General features: G+C 41.4%; 1 protein-coding gene across 1 annotated transcript in view; it reads left to right on the plus strand.

The window, feature by feature from the left end:
• GRID1 (glutamate ionotropic receptor delta type subunit 1) overlaps nucleotides 1-6450 on the plus strand; it is a 483165-nt gene extending 476715 nt beyond the window's left edge. Inside the window, exon 16 of the mRNA XM_054277149.1 lies at nucleotides 5164-6450. Within this exon, the coding sequence (XP_054133124.1) occupies nucleotides 5164-5592 (429 nt within the window). The 3' untranslated portion in view covers nucleotides 5593-6450. The remainder of the gene's footprint in view (nucleotides 1-5163) is intronic.
• Nucleotides 6451-23338: the final 16888 nt, after the last annotated feature.

The raw sequence follows: 23338 nt of genomic DNA on the forward strand, positions 1-23338 counted from the left end.
ATCTTTTTCTTCTCCAGTCTAGTGTGCTTTTATTTGCATGTGTTGGATGTTGATGGAACTTATCACAGTTTTGGCATAGTTTTAGCATCACATTTCTGCAGGTATTAGACTTTCCTGTTGGGGCATTTGTCTTCCTTTTTTTGCCTTGATGGAACTGCTTCATCATCGTGTAGCATTTTTATGTCTTGAAGTGGCTTTTCTAGAACTCTGTGATAAGCGCACAGAAATCACAAGTAAAAAACCAGACAGCACAATGGTGTCTTTAATTAAAATATTTTTCTCAAAAAATTTTCCCTTGAAAGATCCCAAGTGTTGCAAGCCAGTAAGCTAAGCAGTATTAACTTTTAATTAATTGTATTTAGAGGGATGTAGGCAGTTTCTCAAAAACATCAGCCAGTAGCTCCCTTCCAACACCCTTGAATTTGATCACGTTAACTGACTCCAAACCTCCCAATTGGTACCATATTCTTTCAGTATGACTGCTCACAGGCTTTATTAGAACCAACTGTCAAGAGTCACTGAAAATAAGCTAGGAAGAAAAACTGATTACTCTGTAAATGATGGTGTCTGCATTATCTTGTCATAATTCCACTCTGTGTGAAAAGGGCAGACCTGGTTAGTCCTGAAAGGGAGTCATAGTTTCTTGCAGGTGTGACCATGCAGGTTTAGTCATTCCCAGGCAATTCTGGTGAGCATCCTCCAGATCGCTCCAAGCCAGGGTGTGCTCCTGCTGTCAGTCACAGGCCATTGAACCTGTTGCTCCTGATCAAGGGCTTGGGACATATCAGAAACCTGCCCTTCTAAGGCCCTTCCAGAACTCAAACTCACTGGGGGACGTTGACATTTCGCTTGGTATTTATGCATAAGAGAATTTCCTGACCAGGAGCAATGGTTGTTTTGCTGTTTTCCTTAAGCTGCAGAGGATAAGTCTGGGTGCATAATTAATTTTCCTTACATGTTTCTTTCCTTCACTGATTAATTTCTTCAACTGATCTATTTGGAGTACAACATTAATATTAAAAATAGAATTATGAAGACAGCAAAGGAAAACTATTTTATCTTTTCCTGACAACACAAGCATATACTTGTGTCCAACACAGCCATAGATGAGAAGTGAAATTGAATTGGCATGAAATGTCTGAGATGTGACATATTTATAATATTAACTAAATTTTATATATTAAGTGCAAAAAATATTTTTTTTTTTTTTTACAAATTACTGATATTTAATGAGAAGCACAGAACTACAAATAAAGGAGAACATGGAGCTGACAATGGATAAAACATAATAACTTAAGATTTCTTTTTCTGGCTTTATTGCCATTTAAACCTTTTTTCATTTAGCCTGTTAGTTTTCAGTAACATATGCCATGTTCTGAATTTCCCAGAAGAAAAATAAAAGGAAAAAAAAGATTAGTTTTACAGAATTTACAGAGTCTGAAAGGTTGACTTGTCACATAATGCTATCCTGAAACCTCTGCTTCTGGAAATCTTGGATTCAAAGCAGTTTTATGGTGTGCAATGACAAACTAATCTTTTCAAGGGTTTCTGAATTTAATCTTGGGTTTTTTAAAAGGATTTGAAGAATCATTCATTCACCATTAAGATAGTCTCATACAAACCTTGACATTTAGTTATTTAGCTGCTCTTTTCTAATAAGACAAAGAAAAAGGAAAGAACCTTTAAAAATGTGATTTTATAATTCCTCAGAGACAAGTTGTTTTCCATAACCTTTGCAAACATTTTATTTTGACAAGGAAAAGAGGGAATAATGTGAATTCCTGTTCTGTAGAAAGCCTTTAAAAACTTTTCTTTGATCTTTATAAGGCCAGCAAGTTGTCCTTAATGCTGAAGAAAGAGAAGTAGGCAAGTGAAATCAGCACCCCTGCCTCTTAAAGAGATCCCAAGTGTTTACTTCTCTATGCACTTCAAAAAGTGTTCTGGTGTGGATGGAATGGGGTGTCTGTGTGCAGGAACTGGTTTTAATCTTTATTGAGAATGAAAATTTTAGCACAGTGAAACATAAGCAACTGCAAATCCACCATTTACTGAGGAATGCTGGGGACGAAAAGGCCTGTCAGGCCAGGAGAGGGGAACATCCCAAAGGATGTGGTCCTTAACAATCCCTATGATCTGGACCCAGGGATATGTATTAAGAGCATCCCAGCTGTGGCTCTTCATGTTTACATCTAAAAGGGCTCAGCTAAATATTAATTCAATTAATCAAGATTAATTCATGCTTTGAATTTTATGACCTTCTGTGCCCAGATGCTCCAAATGAAGATCCTGCTTCATTCACGAATTTATTTTCTCTCTGCAAACAATTAATGACTGCTTGTTGCAATTATTGAAACCTTACCTTTCCCTCTGGATTGGCTTTATCCAAGTCTCATTTTACTTGTTCCACTAGCAAAGCAGGATGAATACACTTAGGATATACTTGCAATTAAAAAAAAAAAATAAAATATAAATAAAACATTGGTGTATATTTTCACTTGAAATGATCTGAAGAAGGCATTAGTATTTGGCAAAACCTCAGAAAAATTTAAATGAGTCATGAGCATTTCGCCAAAGTCTCATTTAGGAAAATTTGCTCTAATATTTGCTCAGTTCTAACCCGAGTTCTCTTTTGTTTTCTTATTTTGTAGTGGAGGCTTGACAAGAATATGAGTCCCAGATACCCAGAATGCCAGCTAGGAGTCAACATCTCTGCTAGCAGCAGCATTTAGAAAATAAACAGTACAGGGTACCTAAGGAGGCATTGCATAATGGGAGTTAGCTCCTTAGACACAGCATCATCATAGGTGATGCTAGATGCAGTTTGTGCACAAGCAGAACTTTGCAGCAAGCTTTTGTTGGCAAACAGGTGAGGAAAATAAAGCAGTGAGTAATTGGACATCTGTTCCAAAGGAACCCAGCCAGAGAGGTTGAGCTTACTCCCATTGGGAATAATGGAAGAACTTATCTCATGTTTGCCCCAGGTCTACAATTTTAGTTCAAGAAAAAGGTACTGGGGAAATGATGAATTAAATCTATGTAATCCTCTGGCCACTGCACCATAAATCCTTAAGTTTCCTGGCTACAGAGTTTAGGGAAGAGTATCTGAGTTATCATCAGCTTAGTGCATTGTCTAATGTATTGAATGAAGGGCCTGACAGGTCAGGCGTGTTTGTTGTCAGGAAGGACTTAATAGAGCTGCAGGGGTTATCTGATCACGTGTTGTGTGATCCCTTCATGTCAAAAAAGTTTATTTTTTATTTTATTATCCATTGATTTGTCTCTAACTCAAAATTATCCGATTAGAGGATTTGGCTGAAAAAGCAGGATTTTTAAAAAGTTATTTGTTTCTTTGGTGAGGAAGATTATACCCCCAGGTTTCTGGAAGCTTCATGGGGATTTTGGTGAGTTTATGACATAAATTAAATAGGAATTCATTTTCCACTGATTAGCAAAGAATTTGTAACACGCAGCTCAGCCCTGTAATTGTGGCACAATTGTGTTCCACTTGAAATCAATATGGATTTAGCCTAAGCTAAGGACACAGGTTTGAACTGTACATCATGGAACACTAATTCATTTCCAAACCCATGCAGGGATCAGCAAATTCAATGGTTCTTGAGTAATGTAGAAGGGGTGTTAAATCACAGGGTTACAACTGAATCTGTAGTTGACATTGACTGGAATCAAGGACTTTGGAGTTGGCTTGTCAATTTACAGGGGAAAGCAAAGTTGCATAGCAGAGGATACCACTGGAATAAGATTGTAATTCTCTGTGCTCCACCTGAACACCAGTGATGAAATATTAAAAGCAGTGAGTGGCAGTGACACTTTGTACTTCATTCCCTGAGCCTGGATCTTGGTATAAATCAGTAAGACTGGTGTTAAACCAACATTTAAGCCCAGGTTTACCTTGGGGAGTCAGGGATTACTGGAACACAAAAGTTTTGGGTAGTCCTGCTCCCTAGGTTAGAGCCTTGCTGTGTGAGTAATGTAATTACAGGTTTGTGTTGGACCAGGGAATTTCTCCAGTTCCAGGGTTGTTGGGCTGTTACACTTTGCTGCTATTCTGCTGTGTGTTACACTTGCATCAAATAACTACAACTGCAATCATAGCTGTGCTTTATGAAATGTAGAGAAATTATATAATGTAATACCTTTTTATTGGTAGTACAATGCAAGCTGTTAAAATTCAGTCAGACAGCATCCCAGGTGGTTGACTTCACCCTGCCAATTTTGTTGCTTCTCAGTTTGAGCATCTTGAATGCCGTACTGAGGTGATAAACAGCCCACTGTAGGTCTTTGCTACTTCAGGATTTTAAGACAACTCCTTTTGCTGTGTTTCCTCATAAGAGCTAAAGTGTGTTGAGTGAGTGGTTCTGACAGATGAGGAGACCACTCTATGAACCTTAGGAAACACATTTTCAGAAGATGGTGATGCATTTCCTAAAGACCAACAGTGTTTTCCTGAGCTCTGACCACAGATAGACTTTTCCAGATGATATGTCAAGATGACAGAGAGCTTATGGTCTGTCATGCAACTGTTCCAAACACAAATGCAAGGTTCCCTCCCCTGGGCTCCCAGAGTAGGCCTCTCTCAGTGCTGCTCCAGGGGGTTTTATTCTGTGCCACACAGGTGACCCAGGGCCTCCTGATGGGAGGAATTCATCATCACCACAACCCCTGACTAGCAGATTTCAATGAAGCAACTACCCTGAAGTCAGGGTTGTTTTTACTGACGTATTCTTTAGAAAATGCTCTGCAGACACATGAGCTGTCATGTGGTGACAAGGGACTAAGCTGCCCAGTGGAATGTGCAGTCCCAGGTCATCTGTTTGCCTGCTATAGGCTTTTATCTGAGCTTCTGCAAGGTGAGCCAAGGATGTGAAGGGTGTGCTGGTCCTTGGTGCCAGCCATTACTTTACCTCCCAGGAGGATGGGATTGACAACATCAGGAGCTCCAGCAGGCTGAGATTGAGCCCGTGTTTTCTTCAGCAGGTTTTTCATCTGGAGATGTCACCAGACCTTGAGGTTTTGCACAGGCACAGCTGAAATCCAAGTGATGTAATGAGTGATCAGCAGCTCTAGTCACACAGAGGAAAGGAAGGGGGCTGATGGGGTTGGAGATTGTGTTTGGACTGATTGCTCTGGTTTCTTCCCCACCAGGACAAAGAAGTGAACCTGGAGCAGGTGCACAGACGCATGAACAGTTTAATTGATGAAGACATAGCCCACAAGCAGATCTCCCCAGCGTCCATCGAGATCTCGGCGCTGGAGATCGGGGGCATGCAGCCAGCCCAGACCCTGGAGCCGGTGCGCGAGTACCAGAACACGCAACTTTCTGTCAGCACCTTTTTACCAGAACAGACAACTCATGGTGCCAGCAGGACACTGACAGCTGCCTCGGGCAGCAACCTGCCGCTGCCCCTGAGCAGCTCAGCCACCATGCCCTCCATACAGTGCAAACACAGGTCACCCAACGGAGGACTATTCCGGCAGAGCCCCGTGAAAACCCCGATCCCAATGTCATTCCAGTCTGTGCCGGGGGGAGTCATCCCAGAAGCGATGGAGCCCTCGCACGGAACATCCATATGATGAAAACAAACAGTACAAACAACCAGCAGAGATTTTTAATACAAAATTTAAAAGAAACAAAAAAAAAAAAAAAGAAAAAGAAAATGAACTCTTACGTTTTTCTTGTATATACTTGTAAATAATGAAAGAATGAAGTGGGGTAAAAGTGTATTTTGAATATTCCCAATTTTCGAAGTAAGTAAAAAAACAAAACAAAAAACAAACAAAAATGTATGAATGACTTTGTAAATTTTGTTCTATATGAATAAAAAGGCAAACTACTTGTGGTCGTTCTCAAGTGCCAAAGAAGACCTGTTACTGGGACTGAGGGCCATACTTTTCTTTTTTTCCCATGGATTTCAACACTTATTCCCTTACAGGTATGGTTTTTTTTAAGAGCAAAAAAATTATCTCTTTCTTGCTAGAAAAATTCACCATGCTCAGATTTCTCCTTTCCCCAGAACCCTGTTTTATAGCCAAGATGACAATTCACTCAGAGAACTTAGCAGCTGGTATTAGCATAGCAGTAAAAAATGCTTTAAAGGTGAATTATAACTCAAATCCAGCAAACAATAAACAGAGAGTATTTTCCTTCTAACAAGGATTTAAACTTCCACACAGTTTCTAAATTTAAGCACAGGATTATTGGATTGTGGTTTTACTGTCTGCTGTCCTGTGTGGTTCTTTTTATTTAACTTTCTGTGTTTTGTTATACATATATATATAATATATATTATATATATTATGACATATATATTATATATATAAATGCTTTGATGAACAACAAGTTTTAGGTTAAGGGGAAAGCTTTTAAGAAAAACTGCTCAGCTCTTTTGTTTCTTGTGTACATGACTGAAAATGGGGAGGAACCAATGGAGTGAGGCAGGAGATAATGGCACTGCAGTGCCTGTGCCCTCTGGTGCCATCTCTTTCTTTAAGATTTCACTGAATTTGTTGCATAATGGACGCAATGCTCCCTGTTGAAATCATATCCCTGAATGACAAGACTATAAGCACAGCTCTGCTTTTTTTCCATTGATTTTGTAAAGAGAAACATTTTAATGGCCATGTCTATAATCGTGGTAGAAATGGCTGTACAAAGCCATTTTTTTTGCCTGTAAAACACAGAGGACAAAGATAGAGTAAGACATATAGCTTATTTAATGTCTTGTCATGCAAATATTACCAGTGCAATGTCGTATGACAAGAAAAAACCAAACCAAAAATCTAACACATTGTTTCCTTCCCAAACTGAAGTTTAAATGCCAAACATAAGGGAACCCTGTTCCCCCTCCTACTCTTCCTGGACCATCACTCTCTTTCAAAATTGGGATAATTTAATGTCTTCTCAAATTTTTCCCTAATACTAGATTGTAATTTCCCTTTGCAGTTGGATTTCTTCCTTCACTTTATTAGAGCACTGCTATTTGGAAAAGGCTGTAGATCCTGGTGCGGCAAAATCACTGTCTACATTAGGGTGAAAAATTCTGTTTGAACAGAGGTAAAAATGCATTCACATCCCAGGAAAGTCAGCAGTCAATCTGGGTCAGGTTTTTGGGTAAATAAACATTCCATTCACTGCTCCTAATTTGATTTGCATAATTACACAACACGTATATTTATGGGGTGATTAAAGTCCCCATATTTTTACATTTCTACTTGAAGCAGTAGGGAGGAAATTCAAACTGTGACATACACCCAGCCTTATGGAAGAGTATACTCAGCCTAACACTTTTTAAATGAGGAATATTGATGATGCGCTTACAGGAGGAGTACTCTTAGAGGAATTCATTTTTCTATTGTCAAGATGGTTTCTCATGAAGATGGTGCAATTTTGTAGCTTGGCACAAATTGCACTATTTGCTGACTGGATTTATGCTATTTGGAGGTTTAGTCCACAAAAACTTTGGAATTTTTTTCTTATTTTGTCATATTGTTTTTCTTTTTGTTGTCTTAACAAACCTATGGCCACAGGAAAAAAATATCTTCTATAAATACACCAATTAGTTATGGCAGAAATAGCTGCACTAAAAGACTATGTACACACAGGAATCTGTAAAGATGCTTTGGAGAAAGAGTGCAAGGATTTGTGTTGGAAAAATCTCTCATTTTGTGACCAATTTAAGATTCTAGCTGCAGCAGAGGTGCAAGGAGGTGCTTGAGTGGCCACAAGGGTGTGATCTGTTGTGGCACACAAACCTGCTGGAGGTGTCCTGAGCTGCTGCTGCTGTGCTGTTACTCACAAAACATGCTGCTGACTTGCTACAGCAAAGCCCAGAGCAGGAGCTTGAAACCCTCTTTTACTGAGGCATCTTTGCTTTCATGTTAGATCTTTTTCATATTATAGACTAAAGCACTGTAATTTTAACTGACCTGCATTTGTGGAAAAAAATTGTGAATACAATATATTTTGGGGATAAACTTTAGCATTCTTCGTATTCAGTGTTCTCCTCCTGGCTTACTCTTACTGTGTGCTGTAAAGTTTGGAAGTGTGGTCTAACTTATCAGTGATGTCAGAGCTCCTTTATTCTCATGCACAGGATGTGACTCACCTGTTTGAGTGCTTTGCAGGACTACATTTATGATGAGCAGCATCTTGAAGAATCAAACCACACAGCCCTCTTTCAGAAAAGCATTTAAGCATGTGTGAGCCCTGTGGGGTGCACCTGCATTATGCACAGGTGAAGTGCATTGCTGATTGATGGTGGAGTTAAAACACAGGTCTCAAATTAAATATGTGCCTAATTTTAAGCAGGTGAGTGAGCTGGCCAAACTCCTTTGGAGTACCCAGCTGCTTTAAGTTAACCTTAAGTTTTGAGTGCTTTGCTGTACCAGGGTCTACACTGCAAAACTAGGAATCTGCAATGGATCTCTCACTGTCTAGTAATTATTTGTTTATATAAAAGTTAGCAAGTCATAGCTTGAGCCTGTCAGCCCTGACAGGAAGCTGTTAAATCCTTCATGTGCTAGTGGTTTGGTTTTAGATTATTTAAGCAAATCACCAGGTTCTCCTTGAACATAAATGTTTCTTTCCCCATAACTTTCAGTTTTGAAAGTAAATGCAGAATGTATGATTTTCATATCCTGTCTCCTGTTTTATATTTGTATCTTCCTTTTGACAGATCAAAGCATTCACTTTCTATATAATATGTATTCACCACACACATGCATATATATATATATATATATATATATATATATATATATATATATATATATATACATGTGCAATTACTCACAGAAGAAGTGAGAAATGTAATTTCCATGTGATGTAAATGAGCATAAGGTGAAAGCTCTCACAGAGCTGTGCTTTTTTACACCACCTGCAGGTTTGACCCTTCACCTTTAATATCTGGCAAGTTGAAGTAGAAAAACTGCAGAAGTTTCTGAAAACTTTGAAGACCAAACTGTGCTCTGGTTTTTCAACTGGAACTTCCCTGAGTGTACTTAAAATAGGGAATAATGTGTGACCCCAAATATTCCAACTCCTCTGGAATGTTTACGCTGCAAAGGTGATTGAACATGAAATGCACCTTCCTTTTATTGTGCTCTTTTGGTGATAAGCTTTCACAAAAGTGACATCTGTGGCACAGCACTTCTAGCCTGTCTTGTTCTACCAACCCATTAGTTTAGAAATTACTTTCTTATAAAAATGTGACTCAGTTTCTTCTATTTGCTTGCAATTCATGGGCAATCTGCTTTCAGTCTGAAGAATGCATTGCTCTTATTTCTTAGTATGTTCTGTTTTCCTATTGCAATGGAAAAAAAAAAAGAGTAATTGTGCTTTTTAATTTCAGAGTTGAAACTTGATAGAATGTTTTTCTGCTGAGTTACAGCTACATGTGTGCAATACTTGTCTTGCAAAGTGAAGTTCCCAATATCTGCCTTGCTTTGATAACCATTGCTGCATTGTAGGTGAAGTCTCAGCAAAACAACTCACTTTTCCTTAGTCTCATAGAATAAACCACTTAAAGCTGGGTTCTCACCTGTGTAAATCAGCTTCCCTCCAGGGAATGGGTCAAGCATGCTGAGTTTCAGCAGGTGAAGGTTTAGCTCTTAATATTGGGCTCAAGAGCACTCCTTTCTATAAACTGGGGTAGCTCTGAAAAGGAAAATGTCTCAAAAATTAACCTGAAAGAGGAACTTTATTACAATTTTGAGCATGTAACATGGATTACAGTTTAAACTTTATGCTGGGATTGCTTAAAGAAAGAAAATCCTTCCTAAAATCTGCTTAAATTTCGGAATAGCTCTCTTCTGAGCTTAAAGCTGTTGGGTTGGTGACAAGTGGATCATTCAGAGGAAATCATGTTAGTGGGGTGGTACAGAAACCACAGTGTTCAGACCTTGTTCTTTTATTTTATTTTGCTTTACTGACTTGAACTTACATTGTGAGCAGCTAAAGAGGGACATAAATCTAAACACAACACATTTGGGGGACCCTGTTGGAAATTTCTCAGAGAAACCACATCCTTTGGCATCATCCTGGGAAAGGCAAGGAGAAAGTCAGAAGAAAACTCTGAAGAAAGGCAAAATTAAAGGTAAAATCTGACATGCGGTGAAGGGGGAGGGAGAAAAGGATGGTTACAACTCATGTTTAGTAAAGCTGTATTACTTGTATGAGAAGCCTCAATTCCATCATACAAGCAGTTGCCTCAGCTAATTATTATTTTTCTTAATTTTTAGGAAACAAATAAAAACAGCATTTGTTCTACCAGAAACAGTTGTTATATTATTTAAGAGTTGAAATTATTTGTTTGGCCGTGCCTGTTTTTTGGCTTGATTGTTGCTCAGCTGGGGAGAATCAGCAGTAATCAGTGATTTCACCCAAAACAGCTGTGGCCTGTTTGCTGGGAGCCACTCCCGGGGCTGTTTAGGGCTGCAGCTGGGGCAAATCACCTCAATCAGCGCCAATCAGCTCCCCATAAAGCTCTCACTTGTCGGGCTGTGGGGAAGAGTTTGGGCTTTGTGCTCTGAGCTGCACAAGTCTCTGCATTCCTGGATATGGATGGTGCTTTCTGCTGGTGTTGGAGGGAAGCAGAACAAAATGTGGGTTCTCCATGTTTGCAAGGTAATCTATAGGAGAAGCAAGTAATGTATGTAGCTGTAGCTTTTTACTGAGTTTTGTTTTGTCCTAACTTTTTTTTCACTGTGCACTTTCAGGCATACTACTTAAATTATTTTCTTTTGTCTTTACTGAAATTGATGGCTTTCTTTGAAATCAATTAACGCTGGTAGAAACTTCACATCATGTTGTAGTAGAGCACAACTATGGGAGAGTTGCTTTGTCTTTTTTGAATTTATTTTTGATAGTTTTCTTTGAAAGATGTGTTATCTTTCAATTACTAGCTCTGTTGTTGCAGTTATAAAGCTCTGTAGTTTTGAGGGGGTCTGTTTGGCCTCTATATCACATAAGGAGGAGGAGAAGTCCTCAGAATCATAAATACACACAGCAAGGTAAGTAAAAAGTTTGAACAAAAAACTAAAAAACGAAATCTAAATCTCTGCCCCTTTTGCTGAAGTTTCAAATACTTGGATGAGTTACTGGGACAGAATCTGATTTCTGAATAATGTGCTACGTGTGACTGTAATGTAGATACCCCCGAAACATTTCTAGGTGAAAACTCCACAGCACAGCTCATTGTGCCTCTAAGTTTTTTCAAGATAAAGAATTTTGTTTCCATTTTTAACTGTTTTGTTACAGTGCTATAATGGAAACTGTATGGGTGGGTAGATGGAGCCTGAGGGTTAATTGCTTACAGCTGTAGGTAATTATCAGTCTGCTTTTTGATTCTGGTTCTAAAAAGTCACTCAGCCATGAAAGGAAGCATCTTGGAAGTTTTTCTATGTTTCAGTATTTTTCTAAAATTCTTTTCATCGTGTGAAATGTGTGTATCTGTTTTCTGATGGAATTATTTCCAAAGTGGTTGAGTAGAATACAGCAGAACCCTACCGTTCAGGTGAGAATTGCTGCTAAAAGAACAAAAGGGATTGACGGTGGAGTTAAAGTGCACGGTTCAAGTTAATTATGTGCCTAATTTCAACCAGGTGAGTGAGCTCCTTGAACTCCCAGGGACTACTCAGCTGTTTTAAGTTAACCTTGAGTGCTCTGCTGCACTGGGCTCTACACTGAGCTACACGTCTACACACCATGACAACCGTGCAGAGAGATTCCAGATTTATATAGCCCTTTCTATATATCAGCAGAAAACAAATTGACTTTTGTTTAATGTGTTTTTATATGATTTATATTGAAGCAATTCTGTCAAATTAAATACTTACCAGCAGCAAAATATGCCAGCCCACCGAAGTGCTGAAATGTGTAATTGCAAGTAAATCTAAGCAGACACTGAGCTGTTTGCGTGTTCAGTCGGCTGTAGTTACAGGTTACAGTGTATTGTGGCTGTAGTTATAGTTATAGTGCCCCTTTTTCATCTTAGGGCACTGCTGGGGATTCCAGTGGCCTTGGTCCTGCTTGCTGCCCACTGCCCCCAGAGGAAGGGCCAGGGTGTCCTGCTGGGGATGTGGGATGTGTCCATGTGTGGGCTTTGTCTATGCATGAGGATGCTGCTCTGCAGTGTTGGTTCTGTTTGCTGCTGCCGGGCACATAATGGGACAGGAGAAACTCCTGACAAGTGCTGGGTGTGGGCAGGTAGAGCATTTATAGGCTGTTGAAATTTAGTAGTTCTGCATTTCAGCTGCCATTTAAGAGCCAGCCAGGAAAATATATTGAGATGTTTTACTTGCTTCTAAAGCCAGCTTGGATAATGGTGAGAATTTTTTGGGAGAGTGCTTTGGTCAGAAAAGCTTTCAGCCTCCAGTTTGGCATACAGTGAGGTGTCAGTAGAGCCCCCAGCTCTATTCTCAGCGCGGTGAGGTGGCTGCAGTTATCCCAGAGAGCCCCTTCCTGCTGTTGTGGGAGCAGGGAGCCCCAGAGCAGCACTGGCATGGGGAGCTGCTGGGGAAAGGGAATTGGAGGCAAACCTGGGGACGAGCTGGGGGGCTGCAGATCTCCAGAGAGGAGTGCTGAGGGTGCAGGCCCATCAACAAGGGTTGGTGAGGCCTGAAAATTAAATGGTAAAAATGCTGTATTTGGACCATGAACATGACCTGGCTACCCTGGCCTGGGGAGCACTTGAGTTGCTGGATGCTGGTGTCATTCTTTACATAAAGGTCTCCTGAAATTAATTGATTCTGCATGGTGGAACTTGCTGTTAGGCTGCTCCTGGCACAGGGAGAGAACAAGCAGTGGTTGTATTGGGCTCTGCAGATCCTGTCAGGCTGTTGTAAGTCCATGCTGTTGGATTTCCCCTCCTGTTCTGTGCCTGTAGATCAGCTCACACATCTTTCTGGGCTGTGATTAGTTGCGCAACATTTACCAACTCTTTGGCAGGGGGAGTGTGCTTTTACAACACAAGAACAGTTTCTTCTTGTGTATTTGCATTCCTGGGTTTTGTCTTGTCATTCATGTCAAAATGTCGAGCAGAGAAACATATGCTTTCAAATGGAGTTTCTGCAAACCATTTAGATCAATAAGGACTGTCTGTCTGCATATTTGTAACATCTGCCACAGAGGAATATGAAGTTCTATGAATTCAGTGGTTTAGTAAACCATATTTTACTCCAGACTGTAGCTTGTTGACGTTCAGTGACAGAAAAATATCGCTGCTCTGGGCAATGCAGAGGTCTGTTGTAAAGCAAATCCTGTTCTTTGGAAAGTAGATGTTTCATCTTCTGCACACAGCAAATACATGCCACCCTGACAGGCTGGGCCATTAATCCACAGACATGTCATTTTTGGCTCCTGACAGCTCAATGCAGCTGCTGATCATCCCTGGGCAGCTCTGATGGCTGGTGCAGTCAGTAACTTCAGTTTTTGTGAGACAATACCCAAACAACTTACAGAGTCAGTAACTTCAGTTATTGTGAGACAATGCCTGAGTAACTTCCAGGGTTTTGGAGAAAAACCACCTGCCTGAGGACACAAAGATGGGTTGGATTGCAGGGAAAGTCTGGCCACATTCTGTAGGAGCACAGAAGGTGAAGGCTCCTCTGTGCCCTGCCTGGTAAAATTTGGATGCTGAGGTACACCCCTAAGGGCTGGAATTTCACATCCAGAAAATGGTGGTGGAAGGCAGGACCGGAGAAACCAGCTCTCCCTAGTTGTGAGAGCTACCAGACCGTGGGACAGGTGAACAGCTTGCTTGGCTTCAAAGCAGAACTTCCACCAAGGCATAGGTATTTTGCCATGAGGCTGCAAAAGAAGAATCCTAGGTATGCTAGCCTGCATATTAAGCAGCTGGGCAAGTCCCAGACCTTTAGTTGTAAAGCTGCTTAGTTCCACAGTATTAAGTGCCATGAAAAGTGTATTAAACCTTTTATTAAGAACTCAAACAGCACACAGTAAAAGCACGCAAAATGCAAAGTGTTAAATTAGACTGTCAATTTAATTACTCTTTATCACCTAATCCCTTTACCTGTGTGGATTGTCAAAGGCAAACCCTGCTCTGCCTTTCAGGTAAGAATTGCAGAGGTCCTGTGGGGGAGAGGGAAGGAGGGGAGTTGGAGAATGCTGTCACACAGGCATGGAGGCAGATCCGAGCAGGGGCTGAGATGTGGCTGTGGTGGAGCAGGTGAGCCTGGATTTCTCTTCCCATTTTGGGGAGCAAAGTGTGAGGTACAGTGCCAGCAGCTGGGAATTACACTTCTCAGGGACTGAGATCTTGGAGTTTTGGTTTGGCTGAGGGTAGGGATAGGAATTGGTTCTACTCTGGCACTCTGAGTCAGCAGTGCCTTGGGCAGGAGCAGGCTCAGCACCAGGTGCTGGCAGTGGGTTCACTTCAGTGCCTGGGAGTTAAGGTTTTTTTGCCTTGACCTCAAACTGTTGCAAAAACAAGCATTAAAACATATTTTAAAAAAAATAAGTTTAAGGGAGAATTATTTTCCTCACCAATGAAGTGCTTATTTTTTCAAAGACAAAAGCCTCTGTATATGTGGGATTTGATGATAAGATAACAATGTATTAAAAAGAAAAAAATTTCCTCCTCTGCAACTCCTGTGCTTCTGTGGGGTTTTTTTTTATTGGAGTATATTATTTGAAATTTTCTAAATTTTAGATTTGATCAAAGCTGACAATGGAACTGAGGGCCTGTAATTCATCTAGTTGGGAGTTGTATAGGATTTTGGTTTTAAATTAGCTGGAGTTGAAAGTCAAAATGATTACTTTGTGAGTTGCAAATTAGAAATGTTCACAGTTGATAAAGAAACATTAAAATTTCACTTTGCTTTTGTTTTTAAAAGAAGCAGTTAATTGGAAATAATTAGCATTAAATTACTCACCTGGCTTTAGTTATGATGGGTTTATTAAGGCATTATTGAGAGATTGAATGCTGGCACATGTTGATTATATTTAGATGTCACTTGCCTTTGTTTTTTCAAGCACTGGAAAGAAATAGCTCAAGTCTTTTGACAGCCAAGAAAAAAAGGTAAAAGTTAGTGCTATGATGGAGTTCAAAGACATTTAAAATCTCCCAACTATTAAATTTCGATGGGAGTTTTATAAGCCAAATTCTACAAGGCCCCTTTGATTGTCCCTGATCAAAGAAGTCAGTTCAACATTATCTTGTGCTTGTCATGTCAGATGCTTGGATTGAGATTTTCAAGCTGTGTTTCACTCTTTTGGATGAGTAATTAAAAACCCCCACCCTAATATTTCTGGAAGGTACGGTCTTTCATTTTGTTTTGGCTTTTTGTGGTGCTTTGTTTTGGGTTTTTTGGTTGGTGTTTGGGTTTTTTTTGGGTTTGTTTTTTTTTTTTTACATTGATTAGTTTCATTATTTTGAATATGTTTTCATCTTAATAATTGGAAAATTTCAGACAAGTTTTGCATCCACCTGCAAGGAGAGAATATGGAAAAGAGGGCTTTAAATCACAATTATAACCCAAAAGAGTCTAAATTCTTTCAGCCTTATTCTGCCTCTGGGCAGAGGCTCATACCACGGGGCCTTTGGTCTCTGTTGAGGTACAATGCATAACATAGAAAGAGGTGTGTATTTGTGAATTCTGATAATGTAAAATATTTCAAATTGATTCAATCTTCAAATCTTCAAATGCTGAATGTTTACTTATGTCTTCTATTAGCTATCCTTTGTGAGCCATAGAGACCTTGAATCCTGGGGGGGAAAAACCCAACTGTTCAAAAATAAAAGCAGTAGAGAAGCTTTTCAGCACTGTAAACAGCTATTACTTCACTCCTAATTCTGTCTATATAGAGAAAAAGGACTATTAATGCAGAGGCCATTAAATAAACAGTAAATATGGCTTATATTCTATTAATGCTAATGTTGTTTGTACATTTCAGTCCTCTTTAGTAAATTTAGTTCAATAATTTCTGCAGCTTCTGATGAGATGGTGAGGTTACCTCTTTTAATGGGTGTCGTGGTTTGACCGGAAATGGGACATCTGGGATATGTTGTTTTGCTGTGATTACCAATGGGTAATTGGAATTTAAGATGGGCACTTAGTTTGACCAGTGGGACATTTGGATCCGCCTCTTGAGACTACGAACTCAAGGGGTTAAAAGCAGGGCTCTTGGCCTTCGGAGCCCTCTTGGGATTTCCGGCGTGAAGAAGTCTCTCCCCCGGCCCAGTTTCTGGCTGGGCTGGGGGAGGGGAGAGCCACGTGGCCGATCTACGGTAGGCCCGGGTTCGGAGGAAGGGTGGCAGACCCTTGAGCGACCAGTTTATTCCCCCCCCCCAGAGAATGCAGCCCGTGCTCGAACTGTATATCTTGAAACTTGATATCATGTGCCGGCAGGCAGCACGGCTGGGAGGAGAAAGGGGGGGGCAGCGGGCAGTCCGGCCGCCTGGGAGACCTTTTAACCCTTTGGGGAATGAAGGCTTCGCAGAACATTGCCTTTCCTGGGAAAGGGACAGGAGTGGAAGATGAAGGAAGAAAATTAGGCCAGTAAGGAGGGTCTGGCAAAGGGAGAAGAGAGATGTTGAAGGAATGGAGGAAGATGGAGTGGCAGTTTTTGCTGGACTCTTTTTTGTTGTATTTCCATGGACTGTTTCCTGGTGAGGCAGAGGCTGTATTGCAGGGGGAAGCGGAGGCTCGGCGTCAAGAGAGTTTGGTTTTGAGACCCCTCGGCCCCAGGGGGTATAGAAGACATGGGGGGGACAGAGGTCCCAGGATTGTGACTGTACTCTGCTTGGAACGAGACGAGGCATTCTTAAAAGGCCCTGAAGGCAGGCCCCTGCCCCATCCCATGCCAGGTGGTGAGAGCACCTCGGCATGGAAAGGAGATGTCACGAGGTAGCAAGATACCGGGCGGATTGCTGATTGTGACAAGAAGTCCGTGGCACAAGGAAGGACTCCGTCTATCCCTTATGAGCTGAAGATTTGATTTTTTTTTCCAAAGGGTGGTGCCAGACCGAGTGTGGATAATTTTTTGGGAAATGTAAATGTGTTTGGGAATTTGGTGGGAGGAGGATAAGGAAGTGTTTCTGTGTAGTTCTCATTCTCCTTGTTTTTTCCCTGTGTGTGTGTAGGTTAGTAATTGTGTGTGTAGTTTAGTAATTGTGTGTGTGTAGTTTAGTTAATAAACTTCTCTTTATGTTTAAGTTGGAGCCTGCTTTGCTTATTTCCTGGCCACATCTCACAGCAGATATCAGGTAAAAGGTATATTTATGGGGGCCTTGGCTTTGCCAGGCCTAAACCATAACAATGGGATAAGGAAGGAGGATTTATTTTTACCTGTTTGCTCTATTGTGGCCATTGTTCCAAGTGCACTAATTTTAAGAGCACAAAGAATTGTCTTGTTGAAGTTGAACAATCTGGCTGGAAAAAGCAGAAGCACTTTTGATTAATGGGACACATAATAGGGTCCTTCTGCCTTTCAGAAAACCTTGAATTAAAATGTTTTGTTATTAAGGTAGATTTTTAGTTTTCCTGTCAAGTGTTTTTTGTTGTTTTGTTTTAATCCTGGGTGAGATGAAAGCAAATGTTCAGTGTTTCTCTGGCTTTCCTTTGCATGTTTGTTTTCAAGGTTCTGCCATATGTTTGGCAAATGAAGATTTTGGGGGATTATAAGGTTGGAAGTTTTATTGTTTGATTGTGGGTTGTGTAAGTGAAGAAAATGGCCACCAGGTTTCAGCCTTAGGAGCAGGGAATTATTTTCTGTCTAGCAGGATCTGTCCTCTCTGTGACTCAGTCATAATCAGCTCCTACTCAGCTTCCCAGAGAACAAGAGGCTTTGATGTATTGCCGTGGCTGATGTAAATGAGGATAATTTTCTGTGGACTGTGATGTATCACACAGTGCTAATTATGTCACCTTCAGGCTTGACCCCTCTGCACTGTCACAGGCACAGTTGGCAATTTCCTCAGATGTTCCAAGCAGGATAAAGCCCATCTGGTTATAATGGAAGGAGAAGCAAAGCAGTGGGAAACAGAAGCATTCCACTCCTCCCAGTGCTGCTGTTGTGTGCCTGCTCCTCACTGGGGCTGGACCATGGCTGATTTGCCAGCAAGATTGTCTGGGGGACTGCCTTGATACCCCAGGAAAATGATATTTCTAACTGGGCGTTACCTGTTGTCCTTCCCAACCCCAGCTGTGGTTATCCAGCAGAGCATATCCGTGCTTTCCAGCTGCTCCTTGCTTCTCTTTTTGGCATTTGCCTGCATGAAAATCCTTTTCCTTCTGGAAGGAGTGATCTGCTGTACATTTGACAAGGCTCCCACGAACAATATTTCTTCCACTGGAGTCACTTATTTTTTTTCACAGAGTAATTTTTTGATTTAGGAATATTCTTGTTGCCTGATATACTTGTGCAGCTGATGGAGTGGAAAAATGATGAGGGATGTGTGGGGGGAAATTCAGCAGGAAATGAATAGCAAAATAATTTCAAAAGACCAGATCATTGAAAGCCTAAATTTCAGAGTCTGGGGAGAATTCTGTTTAGGCAGTAAAGATTTGCAACTTTGTGCCTCGAGTATGGTATATTAGCATTAAAATAATTGTCACTGTAAGCAAGAGGATCTCTCAGCCTGGCCTGTGCTTCTCCTTGAGGTTGGTTTTGTACAAAGCAGCTGTGCCAGAGCATGGCCTCACCCATGGAGTCAGTGCTGGGTGAAGTGGTGAACTAAGAAAGTTGGCATGCTCTGCCCATGGCAATTGCTGCTTTCTCCTCTTTTTTCTTTTTCCCATCCCAGTGAGTTGCCTTCCCAGCCATCACACAGAGCCCTTTGTTCTGCCCATCACCCCTGGCTGCGGAGTTGGGGTGCCTGCGCAGGGCTTGGCCCTCACTGGGGCTCTGCAGGGCTGGCAGGGACCTGGGTGCTGCTCCCCCTGCTCAGAGCAGAACTCTGCTCCCCACCCTGGGCCAGAAGCATCTGGGGGCTGATTTCCACCCAGACTTTGTGTCTTGTGCTCCTTGGAGCGTCTCTGGGCACTCTGGAGCTGTGTCCCTGCAGACCCAGGGGGGCTCAGCTGAGCTGGGGCACCAGGACTGACCCCAGCCTCAGTGGTCAGCCTGATCCACAGCACAGACAATCAGAGAAGGGGCTGGAATCTTCATCCACCATTCATAACCCTTGTGATGTGATGGTGTTCACAGGGGTCCCAGGATGAGGGAAGAGATGAGGATCTGACTCCATGTTTCAGAAGGCTTGATTTATTATTTTATGATATATATTATGTTAACACTATACTAAAAGAATAGAAGAAAGGATTTCATCAGAAGGCTGACTAAGAATAGAATAGGAAGGAATGATAACAAGGGTTTGTGGCTCAGCTCTCTGTCTGAGCCAGCTGGCTGTGATTGGCCATTAATTAGAAACAACCCCATGAGACCAGTCACAGATGCACCTGTTGCATTCCACAGCAGCAGATAATCAATGTTTACATTTTGTTCCTGAGGCCTCCCAGCTTCTCAGGAGAAAAAATCCTAAGGAAAGGATTTTCCATAAAAGATGTCTGCGACAAACCCTGATCTCATAATTTAGTTTTTTTCTTTTTAGATTTTGCTACAGCCAGTTATCAGACATTGATGAAACCACAGGCTGGGTGTATGTCTCTGTGGCTCTTTTCTGAGCTTACACGTGCAGTGTAACTCATTGCTGTTTGCCTGTGAGGATTTGTTTTCTGCGGTGTGGTTCAATTTGCATGTGTGAAATGCCGAAGTTTTAGTTGTGTGACCTTTTTAATTGTTTGGCTTTTACATGTAAATTGGTTCTATGTCAGCCAAATACTACCTTAATTAGAAAACAAAATATGCAGCCTGACACCTAATGTTTCCATTAGCTTGGTTAAATAGTCTGGAGGTTTGGATTTGGGCCAGACTGTTTATTCAGAGAGCATTTTTAATTGGATTATTGGTACGTAATAATTGATATCTCACTGATACATTATTAAAATACGGATGTGTTTGGAATTGTTCTGACACATCCCAATGGAATTTAATTGAAATACTTACTCTTATACAGCAGGCCTTTCTTTTCTCCATGTTAAATAATAAAGAAAAAATAGTTTTGTGGTATATTAAAAAAAACATGTATATACATATTTATATATATATTATATATATATCTAAAAGGTACACCTCCCTTTGCCAAAAATTGATTAATCTTTTACTGCTATTTTAGATGTATCTTTGAGCTTTTTTATGTATAAAGAATGCTATTGCTTCCTTCTAAACCTTCAGAACAGATATTCATGTTTTTGAAATATGAAGCTGGAGTGAAGACTATTTTTGGCCAGAAACCTAGGAAATATCTCTTCTTGGAATGTGCTTCCTTTGCAAACTGACCACTTCCTTATCCTTATTTATTTTTTAGTCGTGTAAAGAGATAAGTTGCTAAAAGATTAATCCATTCTTAATCCAGGAAAAGATCTTTTGCTGTCCCTTAACAACTGAGTTTGACACTAAGAAGCACTTTCAAGAAACAGCTTCAAATGCTTTTTTGAAAATGCACCTTTCTTATGTCAACTGGCTCACCCTGTGTGACCCTTCCAAAAGGACAGGAGCCTTAAGAAGTTTAAGAACTGTGGCTTTTTCCTCCTGAAAAGCCGGTGTGGGGTGTACAGGGTTTTTGTCTGCCTCACACACTTGTTCTGCATAGCCCCTGCTGCGTGGGCTGTGCTGGTGATTCCAGAGGATGGGACTAGAAAAAGAGCCAGCCCTGGGTGTTCCCTGCCTGGGGATGGGTTCCCTGCCAGCTGCAGTGGGGCTGAGCTGTGCAGATGCTCTGGCCCTGCCCAGCTCCTGTTCCCCTCTGGCATGGTGCCCTGCTCCCCTGGGCTGCCTCTGTCTGGGTCAGGAAAACACAATTGCTGAGCCTGAAGTTGATGCAGAAATTTTCTGGTGAGGGGTAAATGTGTAGCAAACAGTGCTGGATGGGATCCTCATTACATGATCCTGCTGTACATCTTTAACTTCTGCTTTTCCTGGCTGTAGTCACCTCCCACCCCATAAAGCTCCTGCCCACAGTGAGTTCCCATCCTCTGAACCTATTTAGTGTTTCCTTTAGAGATTTCTGGTCCAAAATACTTCTTGGCTTGGAGCTGAGCCAGTTCCTCTGTGAGAAGAGATTTCATAAAGAAACTGCCTGTCTTTGTGTTCTTGTCTGGAAGGATGTAATAATTCCCTGTCACTCAGAGCCGCTCTGTATTTTGGAGCGAGTAATGATATTTCACCACCCTTCCTGAGTGATGCACAGAATATTATTTTTTAAAGTAAAGTTTATGATAAAGCTAAAATTCTTTTAAGCAGACATTGGTTTCCAGTGACTGTTATTTGTCCAGCCAGAATCAGATGGGTTTTGCTGGCACTATTACATGGGTGTTTGAAATAAAGACACTGACACACACCAGTGATGGTGTCTGTGGTTTTTATTTCAAACCACCATATAATAGTGCCAGCAAAACCCCTTCAGGCAGGCTTTGGAAGCTCTTCCTCCCAGGGGAATAATGTGTGCTAAGATAGAGCCCAGGGTATCATCAGAGCTGTGTGCTGTCTGTGTGCCCTGTTTAAAGCCCAAAGCCTGGGCTGCACAATTTTCAGCTATGACCAGCCTCTACAGATGGGGAAAAATTGGATTTGTTTCACCTGACTTCAGTGCCTGCTCTGTTGATGGTTATCTGTGTGCTTTCAAAAAGAGATTGGGGTGCAGTGGGGAGGAACTGGCTGTCTGACTGCTGGGTGGAGGTTCCCCCAGGAGTGTGCAGGGGTAATGATCCCGTGTTTCCAGCTGGAGGCTGACCACAGCTCACTTTGTGCTCCTGAGTCAAGAGTGACCAAGGGCACAGAAAATGGCAGGAAGCTCATCTGTCCCTCGCTGGTCATCTCGTAGAAAGCTTCTGTGCCAGATGCTGCTTAAAATCTGAGCAAGCTACAAGGTGGTATTGTTGTCCTTTTAGTCTGTTTGGATTTGAAGCTTCTTCCCCTTCCCACCTTGCTATCTTTTTAGCTATTGTCACCAACTGTATGTCTACATCCTTTCGGTATTTTCTATGGTAAACTGAAATCTTATGATTTGTGGGCTTAGGAACTGGAAACCCTCTGTTTTCCAGTTCCTAGGTAATATATTTTTATTTGTACCAGTAGCTAATTAGGGGAAATGAAACCTCTTTAATGACATGTATTGCTGAGGACTCACTGCCCCTGCCTGAGAAACAGTGACTCTGATGGATGAAAGATGAAACATTTTTAGTCCAATGTAATGACAAATCCATTCTAGAGTATCAGTTTATCCTCTGCAGTGTTGCCTTTCTGGCTTACCAAATTCACAGATTGTTTTAGGCATGAGGCATGTCTAAAAGGCCTGCCCTGCTGTAAAGGTTAATTATGGAGGCGTTGGGAATGGGGACCACCTACTGCTCAGGATGAAAAACCAAAATGCCATTTCTGTATCTTGTTAACTGCTGTAATCTGCCTGTTCTGGCCAGGATAAAGAATCATTGCCTCATCTGTCACTTGGTTTGGCTCAGGTTTCCTTCAGCTAGAAAGAGTTTATTGCTGTTGCCTTCTCCATCCCAGGGCAGCTGAGGCTGTGTGTGTGTGTATGCTGAGCATTCATGGGTACAACCACTTGGATGCATCTCAAAGCAGGAAACCCTTTCCCTTTTTGAGAGGTCAGTTGCTGTCATTGTGGTTTCTGCCATCCCAATAATCATTATGGGTGTCACAATTAGAGGACAGCAGAGGTGACCCTCCTGGTCACTGCCAAGTCACTGTGGGAGCTGATTGTCCATGGACAGAGATGTATGTTAATAGAAACATTATCTCAGAGTGATTTTGCTGAAAGGATTTCCATGCTGCCTATGAATACTATAAAAACTCAGATTTCAGAGCCCCAGCCAGGGTATTCTACAGGCTAGGAATGGTAAGAAAGTACAGCCATTCCTAGCGCACAGAGAGCCAGTATTGGGTGTTATCATGGTTCTTAAACCATGAAAAAACCCAACAATTTCTGTGTAGAATGAGGAAAGATGCCCTGGAGGATTACACAAATAGAGGTTTCAGCCCTTGCCTCAGAAGGTGAAAGAGTGAAAATATATCAGAGGCACCTTCTGTTCACATGTGGCATGGATTCACTTATTCTTCTCTCTGTAGTAAGGCCAATGGTCGACTGAATCCAAGGTCTTTTAAGGGTAGAGAAAGCTTTGGCACCACCATCTCTAATTCAGCCTGGTATTTCTGGAAGGCACAATCTCTTTGCAAGAAACTTTTTCCTGGAGAAAGGAGCAATTAATGCCTGGTACTCTGCCT

The sequence above is a fragment of the Melozone crissalis genome, unplaced genomic scaffold (assembly GCF_028551555.1).
Source record: "Melozone crissalis strain CALT ecotype California unplaced genomic scaffold, PUWL_Pcris_2 ptg000019l_1, whole genome shotgun sequence".
NCBI lineage: Eukaryota > Metazoa > Chordata > Aves > Passeriformes > Passerellidae > Melozone > Melozone crissalis.